General features: G+C 32.7%; 1 protein-coding gene across 5 annotated transcripts in view; it reads right to left on the reverse strand.

Moving 5' to 3' along the window:
- The window catches only part of LOC108906019 (PDZ and LIM domain protein Zasp), a 73975-nt gene extending 60771 nt beyond the window's left edge, over positions 1-13204 (reverse strand). For 4 of the 5 annotated variants that reach the window (XM_018709149.1, XM_018709147.1, XM_018709151.1 and 1 more), the window contains exon 1: positions 12881-13204. In XM_018709149.1, coding sequence (XP_018564665.1) covers positions 12881-12985 — 105 coding nt within the window. In that variant the 5' untranslated portion in view covers positions 12986-13204. The remainder of the gene's footprint in view (positions 1-12880) is intronic. The other variant, XM_018709152.1, reaches the window with a different exon arrangement.
- Positions 13205-13921: the final 717 nt, after the last annotated feature.

Consider the following 13921-nt stretch of genomic DNA (forward strand, 5'->3'; position numbering starts at 1 on the left):
GTTGGTGAAGATGTTGACTTATTAATACTACTCACTGCAAGGACTCCAATTGATAAAATTATATACTTTTTAAAACCTGGAAAGGCTCAACAGCGAACAGAAATATATTCTTCAAAAAGTTTATCTGCTTATCCAAAATGCCAAAACCATATCTTATTTTTACATGCGATAACCGGCTGCGATACTACATCAGCAATGTTCAGAAGGGGTAAAACATCAGTATTAAAATTATTTGTAAAAAAAGATTTGATTGATTGCAGATATTGATCCCTCACCTCAAACAATAATCACAAAAGGAATTCGCTTTCCCCTTGCTGCTAAAGAGCTCCAAAAAAAAATTATTATATAGATAAATATAGATATTTAACTTTTGTAATAAATACACTAAACAAGAAACAAGTACAACTATCTCGTCTTCCTCCAACATCGGCTTCTGCTAATCAACACTTGTATCGAGTATACTATCAAGTTCAGACACGGCTAGGCAATCAACTGAACCCAGAATAATGGGATTGGAAATTAACAGATAATACTTTGGAACCGATTCAAACTTTACTGCCATCTGCTCTGGAAAAACTCCTAAATAATATTTTTTGCAATTGCAAAAAGTTTGTAGTGCTAAATGTGACTATAGAAAAGTAGGGTTACTGTGTACTTCAGCGTGTACTAATTGCCAAAGCCAGTCTTGCTCAAATGTCCAATTGAATAGAACAGACGAAGATTCATGTGATTTCGATGAAGAGACAGCTGCTTCATCTTCATTTGAACAATTTATGAACGTCCAGCAAGAAGAAGAGGAAGAAGTAGAACTCGAAGAAGACATGACTGTTGAAGTCGACTTTGAAGAGTATGAATCAGATTAAAATATTAAAAGAAATCAGAACTACAGTTAAAGTCAATAACCAATATCAATAATCATCATACAGTTAAAAGAGTATTGTCCCTGAAAATTCCGTCATAGCAGTTCGTGGAGTAGGCTTACCGGGAAAGCCACGTTAAAAAAAAGCGTAAAATACACTACCTCACAGGTGATGTGGAAATGTGTGCATATCATGTAGAACGTGACTCCTTCAACTATTAGAATCGCAATATCTCAGGAATGGTGATACTTAAAAAAAAAGTATAAGGACCATTTTTGTAGATAATTTTAAAATCTATCATTTTTGTCAGGACTACTTTTTTGATAAAACTTACCGTTTTCGTAAAAAATCCAAAAATCCTCAAATTTTTTACCTTTGACCTCGAATAACTTTTTTAGCACACATGGGATTGATGGGGACTTTTGACACTTTATTTCTAATGGTATACCCAAGGTCATCACCAAAATTTAACTCTGTCGGAATTTTCGTTATTTGAAATGTCTATTTTAACTGGACTATAAACATTGATCTGCTGAAACCAAATTTAAATAGTATAACAAAAATATCATAGTAATCAATGGACTGTTCTCACATTAAACAATAGATATTGGCAATGCCCCCTTCGCGTTTTTTGTAAAAAGACAACCGTCCATTAACCCAAAAAATGGCAGTAAAAGAGACATTCAGGGGCGTCGTTGAAACACCTCAAGCTTTTACTTTCAAACGCTATTCAGTCTCAAAGACAAAACCCGTTCGTTAATTGAAATGACAAGAACATAAAAGTAGTTAGCGAGTGTCTTTAGATGAAACGAATTATGCCAACACCATTAACGAGCTCCCTTTATAATGATTTTGATGTGTAAATATTTAAATATCAATAAATAGCGCTTAAATGGCAATATGTCGACTGTTATTAAGATTTATGGCTCTGTGCGCAACTCTAAGGTCACTCGTGCTAAGGAATTTGTTTATAACGTCCATATTTTTGCAGCAAATCCTAATTTAGTCAAGTGGTATTAATATCGGGTCTATGTTCTAATTGAGACGTAATTCATCTCTTACAAGTATTTAATAAACACGATTAAATTGGTTCAAATTTGGTGTGGGATAAATACTCGTCTGACGTCCACCTAAATCTTTTCATGTTCTGCGTGTACTTGTCGAAAATGTTTGACAAGATAACTGTTCAACACCTGCAGTCACATCCATATAAACAGGGCAAAGAAACGTATTTAGTGACAATCTATATATGTCTGGTGATAGCGAGTAACAGTACAGTAAATCCTAATTGATCAACTAGAAAAATCTATTGCTTAATACCTTTGATTATACTTATAAAACCAGTTTATTTACAAATGCTTATAATCCGAACCATTCTTGCCAGTCGAATAACTTCACATACCGCAAAATAAGGAGGTTACGAAATAATTTCAATTGGAATTAATCGCTAGCTGATCTCAACTGTAAAAATTCAGTGAGGAAAAAGTTTAGTCTTAGCCTATCGTAAAATTTTTATTATTCGAATGTAGATTTATGACTTCCAAACAATTTTTTGCACGACAACTTATTCTATGGCTAACTTGACGCCAAAAAATATCGATATTGCTCAGGGAGAAATTGTTAAGCTGTACAACGTGTCTGACTGTGATGTAAAAGTTGTACTTTGAAATCGTTCGTGAATCTCTCATTCATGTTGTCCGTAAGATGAAGTTGGTCACATAAAATCTAGAAAAAACTGAAACCACCACCAGATTTTGGACATATTCCGAGATTGTTTTCTTGAAGATTCTCATCAACATATTGGCTTGAAATATATTTCTTGCAAAAATCTACAAAAACACAATTCTATTTCTAAAACCTGTCTAAACGCTTTGAGTAGAAGGAAATACTTGTCTTTTTTTTCATGGCAGGAATATTGTTTATTCCATACTCAATCTTAAACCGAATTAGAATTCCTGATGATCAAAGTCCTACCCAAGACTGTCCCTGCCCAGAGACAACAAACTATTTAAATAATAATCATTGGTCGACATTGACAATGAAATGAAAAATCAATGCTATTACAATTTGCTGCCTCAATTATACTAACAGTTGTATTTATACCGACAACTTTATCACGCTATTGGATCTGTAATTAACATTGTACTTTGCCACTAGTCCAAAGTAGTCGATTAACTATTATTATTTGAAATAATTTAGTTCCTATTTCTGCGGAAGAGTCCAACAGTTTGGATTTTAAACAATACGTAAAATATACATATTTACAGTACTAAGTAATTAATTGATATGATATTAATTTATGGGGAATGTCATCAAAACGCTGCCTCAGCTTCGCCAGGCGTTTTTCTTTACGTTTTCATCCCGCAGCATGTAGGTTTGTGTATGTTGTTCAAAGAGCTCAAGAAAAAGAACAGTTACAAAAGCAGGACATTGAATTCTGTGGAAGACCTTGTCCACATAGAATGCTGCAAAAATGTTTCAGATAGCGTTGAAAAGAATCCAAATAATATAGTTTAATTTATAGATAGATGGTTCTCTTATAAGAATTGTTGAATATGATCGTTGTTGTCAGTTATGCAAAGTAAAAAAAACACATTTTTGTGTACTGAACCTTTGTTTGATAAAAGCCATAATGGAACATCATTGATTAAGAATTGTGAATCATTAATTTCGTTGAATTTAACTATTCTAAGAAGAGCAATAAGTACAGTTTTGACGAACAAACCATATACCATGTGACATCTATATGAAAATATTATGGAACCAAATTCCAATAGAATCTTGCAAGACGTTTCAAAATATTTGAAAAAATTCTTTTTGTCAATTTCGATAACCTCTAGTGGCTAAACGGAGCAACTTAGGAGGTAAATTTAGTTAAATCTGCTTACTTTGAACGCAAAAAACTATGGTACATGTACACGAAATATTGGGACACCCTGTATACTGATTTGTTTGGATGACCACATTCTATTTTCGCTGAATATCTGACAGTCTTATAAATCTGTTCCTTATTTCTGAACCCGTTGTGTATCATTGGATGGTCTGTAAGCGAGTGCTAAAATGAACTATTTAAAAAAAGAAAAAGGCAATGTGTGCAAAACCTCACGTGGGTGGTTCCGATCGGTAAATAAGACTGGCTATTTTTAACGGAAATTCCAGGAGGGATAAGGATGGCGCGCTTAGGATTTGTTACTTATTCGCTAAAAGGTAGGATGTACATACAATGTGTGCGGAATGGACACTTAAAATCTCCGAAGGTGTTTTTATCATGTTCGGATCTCAACTTGCACCGAATAATTACTTTTTTGTGCCGATTCTAACGAGTGCATAAAGAGCAACGGACACTTGGCAAACGACAAGTGCATATTTGTTTAGATATAATACAAATTCACGTCACACCTTTCAACATAAACTTCTAAAGGTAAAATCCATGACAGTACAAATAATACGTAGCTTGATACACGCAGAAAACCGTTATTTATTTCCAGTGACATCTCTATATTTATTTTTGGTCGCTATCTCTTTAAATCAAGGTTAACTATAACTGATTTATATCGGAAACACCTTGTATACAATGATATACAATCAAATCGAAACATTTTATTGCAGGGACATAAATTGTATCATCCGAAGGCATTCTATGATTCAGAATCTTACTTAACCTTGCCCATCGTTAATTAAAACTAAATATCCATCAACGTTTCAGAGAAAAGCTTATGCTAGATATGATCTCATATTACTATTACCATTTATGTCAGATACGAATTGTTTAATAAAGTTTTTAAATCAACGCTGACGACGTTTCGAGATAATCCCATTAAGATCGGGCCAAAAACGCGTTCGTTTAAATAAACAATGAAGCGATCATTGTTTAAACGAAAAGATGATGGATTCCAATAAATTTAGATGTTAGTCACTGTCTCCGTACGCCTCCAAGCGAAAGCCGAAAGGTTAGGTGTGATAATATTATCCAATTTATAAAATTAATCGTCAAAAAGGAGAGGTCACGAAATATCACTTGTTTATTAATTAGGATATTTGACGGGCCTGAACTTTCAAGCAACGACTGTGATAGAACTACAAATAAATAAGTTGTTTGCCAATGCATAGGTACTTTAGGTATCTACCTTAGCTAGTATGAGAAAAAAAATAAATGAGATATCACGCAACTACATTAGTAAAACATTAAAGAATTGATTAATTTAGGATAACAAAGTTATTGATTGATTCTCATTTCATGCTAACAAAGAATAGAAAAGAAGTTCAAGCCTTCAAGATATCGACAATATAAATCTTGGACCCAATAAAGTACATATCCAAAGTGAAGAACCTATTACAGAACCCAGAAATCAGAAATTCAATCAAGAAACGCGACATCAGTTACTCAAATCGCTAGGAACTACTAAGAATCCTCATTCAAGAAGTGATCCAAAAAACCTCAACAAGAGCATTGCCTTCCAAAGATCCACAAACCAAATGTGCCGCTCTGAATGTAGTTGGAATACCGATACGTCTTATAGAAAACTAAAGACTTACTGGGAAATAGGGTATGCCATACTAAAAGCATTGAAAATTTTACCGATAAGATTGAAGATTGTAGAGATTTATCGAACAAATTGAAGGAGCAACTATGCATTTGCACTTGCTCCATAGCCTTGGCAAATATCCATGGAAGATAATATAGATTGCAATGGTTGACATATGTCTAATTCCTAAAACCACAATCTTCCATATGACTGAACGGTGAAGTTTTAGAACACGAAAAATTTAAATTCATTTGTTTCCAAGACATCGCCGCCTTGGAAACCATAAATCTGGAAACCTTTCCCCACGATGGCAACGGTTTTATGTGTTTGTTTATGTACTTTACGCGTATAATCTCAAAAATATATAAACGGTGCCGACCGTAAAATCAGTCAAAAATTCTTGATATGCCCCATAAAACGTTTACAAACGTTAATTTATGCGCTTTTAATTGTATTTATCAGCTCCGAATAGAAATTTCTAACGAGCAACACATGCCGGAGGAGATAACTCATTTTTTATGATCTAATTGGTATAAAATTTATGGATTAATTAGAAATTCATGTACTCATGACGTGAATAACCGGTGAGAACGATCAGTCCGATGAACAAGAATTGTACTTTAACAACGGAAACTATATCAGTAGTGTTCATACATTTAATCTTTCCTATGCGGATTTAAATAAAGATGATTTTGACAATTTCTGTGTTGTAAATAACAGTGTTATCGATTTAATCAGCATATTTGCTCGCTATAACTGTATTAAGGGTCAGTATACCCGAATTCGATAAATTCCAAGCTATTCAAATTTTTTGTAGAATCATCTCCTCCATTCTAATATTAAGCAGAATTATACAAAATTGAAAACAATGTACAGGGTGTACCAAACTCGATAGTATGAGCCTACTGCGAGGATACAAAAAATTTAAATAAAATTTTGGACACTTGGTGTCAAATGGGATGAGGTAAGCTCAATTTTCAATCGAAATCCGGAAAAAAAGGCGGTCACGCGAAAATTGCCACCCTCTTTTCTCCGTAGTTTTTTTTTCGACACACATACGACAAAAATTTCAAAATGTGTTATAAATAATACTTATCTTCAATGGTTTTCGAGATATCACCACCAAATTATGATTAGTAGTATATTTGTCTTTACTCATGGCCTACTAAATTATCATCAAAGATATGGAGGCTTCTCAAGTTAGTCGAAGAGTTACATTTACTGAAATGATACTATGGTGGAGAAAATGAAAAATCTAATTACCTAATATTTCTAAAACTAAAAGTGTAGGCTAATATTTAGTTTTTACTGCTGAGATATCCTGTTCAGTAACGAACAATATATCTGATTCTGTATTCAATGCAAGCGTCGTTCTTTTCAATTTTGCGAGGCAATTTGAAATTTCGCACCACAGAAAACCAACTGATTGAAATGTACGACCCATCTGCCTGGAGGTGCTCATGAGAATCTATATTTCGCATTTCGTATTCACCGCAGCGAGCGGAAAAAAGAAATTATCACCGAGCCTTGTTGGTATTCTCTAAACATGTTATCTTGCATGACCCCAGAAGCACTGTAGTTTTTTCTGGAGAAAGTATTGGGGACTAATAGGAAATAAACAAAGATAATTTGTATGTAAAAATAATTAAGTGGGCTAAGGCGTGATAAGAGCAGTACTAATTGTTTTAACTAGTGCTTGCGATGCTTCTCTCTCTCTCTCTCTCTCTCTCTCTCTCTAAATAAATTAACGCTAAAACAATATTTTTAAGAAATCAGCGACTAAATGTCCAGAATATAAATTCCAACAATTTAAACGCTAAAACATTTATTTTCTTATCTTTTCGGTATAAAGTATAAATTTTTCCCAAAAATAATGCGATATAAAATTGCGGTAAATTCCAACGACAAAGAAATTTATTTTTAGAAATCAAACATGATGATTGTGGATGTATGAGTAATATTATCTGATACAAGGAGAAACGCCAAGCAATGCAACAAACAATGACATTTTATTTAAATAATATAAGTAAATAAACTGCGTCATATTTTATCAAATAAAAATCAACATTAGGTGCAAATACAACAAGTACATTCCGTACGATATTTGTCGATATAGAATTCACAAAAGACCCCTGCATAATTTTCTTGGAATTAACCGCATTCGAAATCCGAGATAGAAAGACATTGTCGGCGTTACGAAGGTGTGTTTCTTCGTAAATGTATCGTCCTATGCAAATTCAGGTAATTTCTTATTAAAATAAATCAATGGAAGTGGAAAATAAAAGAAAGGAATTTAATTCCCAATCGAAGAGTATCGTGTTTAACTTATATAATCATTTCAAGAAAATTTTTTAGAATGAAAATAAAATACAATTAAAAACTGTGTTATAGCTGCTACAAGTGTCTTTAGCGACTACAGGAAGAATCTTATGGGAAAATGTCGAGTTAGAAGCTATAAACAATGGCGATGGTGAAGAAAAATTTAGCTCTCCTAAAAAATAAAAGAGATTATTTACAAAAACCGTCATAACAGAATGGGAATTAAATGATTCTATGACTAACACAATTATATCAAAAATTAAGTACGGAATACGACTTTTCGGGAAAACGTACCACGTACACCATTATTAAAATCTTGGACTCAGGTGGAGGAAAACTAAGAACAATCGGCGGATGCTAATAACAGATAAATAACAAACAAATTAAAAGAAACCTCATTAGTATAATTTAAACGATCCCTAAGCATTTGTATTAAAATTTTAGGTAAAAACTATTACAGACGACAATAATTTGACAACTAATTTGTTAAATGTCAAGTTATTTCAATTGTTTTGGAGTGTTTCTGGTCATGGCCAATTTGACAACAGGTCTGATACGAGAAAAACTGTCAAAAAAGAGAAAATTGCAAATATTTCTAAAAATAGTAACAACAACCCTAACAATGCATATATGGCTTGAAAGGAAATTTCAATCTGCATACAACAGAATAAAAAAATACAGGGTGTTTCATTTAAGTTAACAAAGTTACAGCTGTTTGAAGTTATCAAAATGTAACAGCAAAAATGAGTCACCTAGTATTAAATGTTTTAATTTGTTGGTATACCATAATTTAGTGTTACATATGCCCTTTACAGATACCAAAAATCCACTTGATATCACGCTCCTGAAAAGAGTTACTAGCATCTCCTCAGACCCTTGCATCTGTCAATTTTTTTTTTTAAATTAATATCTCAAAATCTATAACTCCTAGGTATAGGGAATATTTAATAAATTGACCCTAAAATTTCACGTAGAATCCGAAAATGTAATAATATATAGGGTGTCTCATTTAAAATAAGAAAGTTAGTGTCGACTTCCAGTATAACTTGAAGCGCCATAAAGTTCTAAATACTTTAGCTGTGTTGGCCCTATTGCCTTTGCTCTAAGTAGCCAAATTTTCAGATTTATCGGATCAATACTTTCCGACATATCGATTCCTGGTGGAACATATATTTTAATATTCTGAAAACAGCGCGGGAAATTTCAAGGCACGCCCTTGCTGCGGTAAATTGTTGTAGTAGCTCCGATAACAGAACTTTATTGGCTTATTATTTTCCTGGAATTCTATCTCCACAAATATTTTACGGAATGTAGATGGTATAAAATTGCAACTATAAAAAGTTTGGTGACAAATTAAAAGTGTTAAAAATAATAAAAAGTGAAAATATTGGAATTCTGGGACACAAAAACCAACGCTACCTTCAAATTTCGAACCTAGCAGCAATTGATTAACGCAATTTTCATTGAATAATGTTTAAAAAAATCTCTATTTAATATGTTAATATAAAAACTGTTGAGGTTGACATTGAACCTTTGAACAACATTACTGATTATATTAAAAGAAGATAAATTGCTGTATTTATTTTAAAAAGTCAACTACTTCGCTATATTACCAAACATTATATGTTGCAATTTATGATTACAATTTTTTTATTTTTTATTTTTTTTCAATAGACCGATTTCTGAATGTTCACATAACGATCTCTGATAGAACGAGAGTTATGGTGAGTCACTGAAAAAACAACAAAAATGTTTGGGTGTAGCTGACTAAAATTAACACCTTGCTGCAAAATATTTGTAAAAAAGTTTATTTTTAGGAATATCTCAGTGTACGTGGATAAAAAAGTATAGCCGTTAAAACTATATCGGACTAATCAAATTAGATGCATTACGTTAACCAAGGTACGAATTTTTCCCACGTTTTTTCTTGAAGCGCAGTTAATTATTGTGTTTTGTTAGAATTAGTTGAAGAAAATTATAGGGAATAAAAAATAATTCAAAACAGCAACGCATATTTGAACGAAATAAATAAATGTATTTTCTTTAGTGTAAAACAAACGTTTTAGCGATTACCATATCAGCCACAGTTGGTTATGCATAAAAAACCGCAATTTCCTTAAAACAAGTAACAGTTTATCTGAAATTTAAATTGACTGTTTTGAAACATATTCCAGGAATCGGTTTTTTCAACCGTGTATTATTCCATTTGCAGAACACACTTCCCAAAATTAAATTCTTCGCTGTGACAGTTCCACTGATGAATAAAATTATACAGTCAATTAACATTACGTTTAAAAATAGTACGTAAATAAGTAGTCTGTGATACGCTTTGAAATTAGGTTGGAATATATTTAGTGTAGTTAATTATAAAATTTCGACATACCCTAAGACGAGTACCAGAGGAAAATTATCGACCTACAAAATAAGGTTTGGTGGCACTGTTGATCCTTTTGAACTAATTTTGCATTTTTTTTTTTATTTAATCGCGTGTAATTTGGATTTAAAGGATCCTCACTGTTTCCTATAAAAGTTGTACGGGCTTTAAAAAGCCATTTTTAGGTAAAGAAATCGACCACCTGCGAAAGAAAATAATTAAATTGTTCTTGAAGGAAATTGCAGTAAGATGCTCCGTCAAGTCGTCCCGGCAGGAAGAATGGTTTATTATCATTATTGTTATTGCAAAATTGTATTCTTCAATAGTTACATTAATTAATTACGAACAATACAACGGGTTCTAATTTTTTACTCAAAAACGGCGCATGGCAGGACAAAAACTCAAGAGAGCTCTTATCTTTCGAATTTAACGGGGATTTCAAAAATAATTTTATTTCGGAAATAAAATCAGTGGCGTACCATTTTTTTCTTTAAAAATATCAATGTCAGTGCTCGTACGCACGCCACTGTTAGAGCTAAAAAATATGTTGGTGTAGAAAAACATGCGTCTTTATTAACTATCACTACGTACTAAAAAATATCACTGAAATAATTCAATAGATTTCGAAAATATTAGTTTCCTTCTTTTTCCTAAGATTTTATCACCCCGTATTTTCGCAACGGGACATTTTTAAACCATAGTTTATAAATCAAACCATCATTAATTTTCGCTTAAATATTTGCATATCATTAAGGAACACCCTGTATATTTCATAGTGTCGATATTAATTAAAAAATCTTGTGCACAAAAAAACTGATCTGGAAACTTGATATGGACTAAAAGGTTTGTAAAACAAGAAAATAAAGCTAGAATATAAAAAAATAAGGAAGTTTTGAAAAGGTAAAACAACATGGGATTTACAGAAATATATAGTTGTCTGTGCAGTTTTCATTTTTAGGCAAATATTAATACGAATAAAAAATAGAGATAGACTAAAAGTTTTGCAAATGAACTACAAATATTTATAGTGTTTGTGCAGTTTTTTGGAGGAAAATTTGTGTATATAGAAATATTTATAGTGTCGATAAGCTATTGACTATATACTTTAGATAGGAACTACAACGTAACAGAAATTTTATTGTGTGATATGTTCAATTGACCCTAAAAAATGATAAAACTGCAGAGTGCTACCTTTTAAAGGGGTGCGTTTTTGAGATCGAAGTAAAAAGGTTTTCAGTTTTATGTGTTTTACTCGAAAACTATGCATTTTTTCACTATAGTTGTCAACAGAAAAATTGTAGCAAATTGAATTTCCAATCGAAATGAGACCTTCTGAAGTTAAAAAAAATATTTTTAACAAAAATATGCCCAAAATACGAGTAAAAAAAACCCGAAAAACTGCGTTTTTGTTTCTATTTGGTTTTTGGCCCACAACTTTTTTCTGAGATAAGTTAGGTATAAGCATTGCTTCACAGAAAAAAAGTTAATGTTTTCTGAGTTAATTTAGTAATGTAATGCCATATTCAAATGAAAGCTGGTTTCAAGACCTTTAAAATGGTGCTTGGTTGAAATTTGTACAATTAAAATCAACCGAGATATGTTAATTTAACCAACGATACTTTTTCTTATTTTTATAAATTTTTTATTACTTTCGGTATTATTTTGTCTAATAAATTTATTTTCGTGAATGTGAAAGTTAAAATAAGTTTCTAGGTGATTGGATATTATTATTTATTTATTTAAACAACAATTAATTAATTAACTTTTTTTTCTGTGAAGCAATGCCTATACCTAACTCCTCTCAGAAAAAAATTGTGGGCAAAAAACCAAAAAGAAAAAAAAACACATTTTTTTCGGTTTATTTTTTATTTGTTTTTGGGCATATTTTTGTTAAAAATAAATGACTGACTGAGAATTGACTTCAAAAGGTCTCATTTCGATTGGAAATTCAATTTGCTACAACTTTTCTGCTGACAACTATAGTGAAAAAATGCATAGTTTTCGAGTAAACCTCAAAAAACTGAAAATACCACCTTTTTACTTTGTTCTCAAAAACGCACCCCTTTAAAATGTAGCACTCCGCGGTTTTATCACTTTTTAGGGTCAATTGAACATATCAAACAATAAAATTTCTGTTACGTTCTAGTTCCTTTGTACCCTCTTTTTTTTGACATAGTCAATAGCCTACGATATGAACTGAGAAATCTTATCTACAAAGAACAGCTCTGAAAACTTGGAACGAACCAAAATATTTGCAAAAAATAATGAAAAATTAGAGTTTTAAGTCGAACGACATGAGAGCTACAATAATTTATAGATTTTTGTGCAGTTTCCTTTTTTTTGAGCAAAATTGTTTAAAATTCTGACAGAACTATGAGATGCAGCAACGACAATTTGTTGTTTTGCCGGTTTTCCGTCGAGGAAAACTTGAAAAAGCAGCAAGGTATTGAATTACCAAGACATTTACACACGAAAATCTAAAATTAGCGTTTATATGTCACCGATGAGCCAGCGTCAAAAAATTCGCAACGGCACCGGGCGGTTTTGTCTAAAAATAACGTAAAACCCCTCACAAAACAATTATGTAAGTAATCTACAACAAATTTTCGAGCACCGCGTTAAAAATCGGCTAACAATGCAGCAACAATCCGCTCTGGCTATAAATAAACAAAAGCATTAATAATCGCGTGTAATCCAACACCGGGCAACGAAGCGGTCCCGCATATTTTTTTATTATTGCGGGACCGGAATGCGATTCGACCGGCCCGCGAGATAAGCCGAAAAATGCAAGAAATTCCTACCTTCTGGATGACCAGCGGCGTTGCAAAGTCTTTGCCGCCCTGCAGGCGGAAGCCCAAATTTGGGGAATCCCCCTTGCTGATGCGCACAGTAATCAAAGAGGCCATCTCACTCGATTTTCACGCGAATTATCCACCAAAAAAGACCACTCACACTGTATTATTTACAAGCCAGACTTTAAAATGATGTTATTCAATTTGAAATGTAGTATGTGGACGTCCTTTCCGCGGTGGCCGACGAGCGCGAGACCGACAGCGCGGTGGTGGGGGAATCGGAGGTATTAATAGTATACTGGACGGATTTTGTGTGGAATCGTGAATACAGCGGCTATTTGCAAATTGACTAAAGGATTTTTAGTTATATAGGTCAGATTTATTTCGCCCGCAGATGTCGGGCTTAATTTTTTGGGACCCGCTTTCGAAACGTCTCGGACACGCACGGATGAATCTCCTTCACGATTGAAATAAAACTGTCTCCGAAGGATTGCGGACTGTTCTTCGAAATGCACGGCGATTTTGTCTACCCTTAAAGACGCCGCACTATGGGTCAAAATCAAATATCTCGAAGAAGAATTAACGAATCGTTTTACATTTTTTTTAAATTAAAGCTTATTTGATGCAGATTTAGCGAAAATTATTGCGAATGTCATCACCTCCTATAGGCCAATCATTATAGCTTTTTTTCGGGAAAAAAATACTATTAGAAGTTTTTCTGCGGAATATTGTTCAGAAACGTGTTATAAACAAAATACCAAAAAATCAACTCGAGACTAGTTGGGAAACTTTGTTAAAACAATGGTCAAAATTATGAAAAAGTAGTTTTTCGACTGGCGTAAAAAAACTGTTATTCATAGAGAAAAAAAGGTTTATACAAAAAAGGTAGGTATTAAATAAATCTGTAAAATAAGACAAGTCCGATTAAATTCCGATAATTTGTTTATGCGCAAGAGCTCAAAAATGGTCGAAATTGTCCGCTTTTTTCAATTGCTAATAATTAATGCAATTTTCATCGCAGACACTTGTAATTCAGGATTTTTGAAGCTT

Source organism: Anoplophora glabripennis, unplaced genomic scaffold, assembly GCF_000390285.2.
Source record: "Anoplophora glabripennis isolate ALB-LARVAE unplaced genomic scaffold, Agla_2.0 scaffold188, whole genome shotgun sequence".
Classification (NCBI taxonomy): Eukaryota; Metazoa; Arthropoda; class Insecta; order Coleoptera; family Cerambycidae; genus Anoplophora; species Anoplophora glabripennis.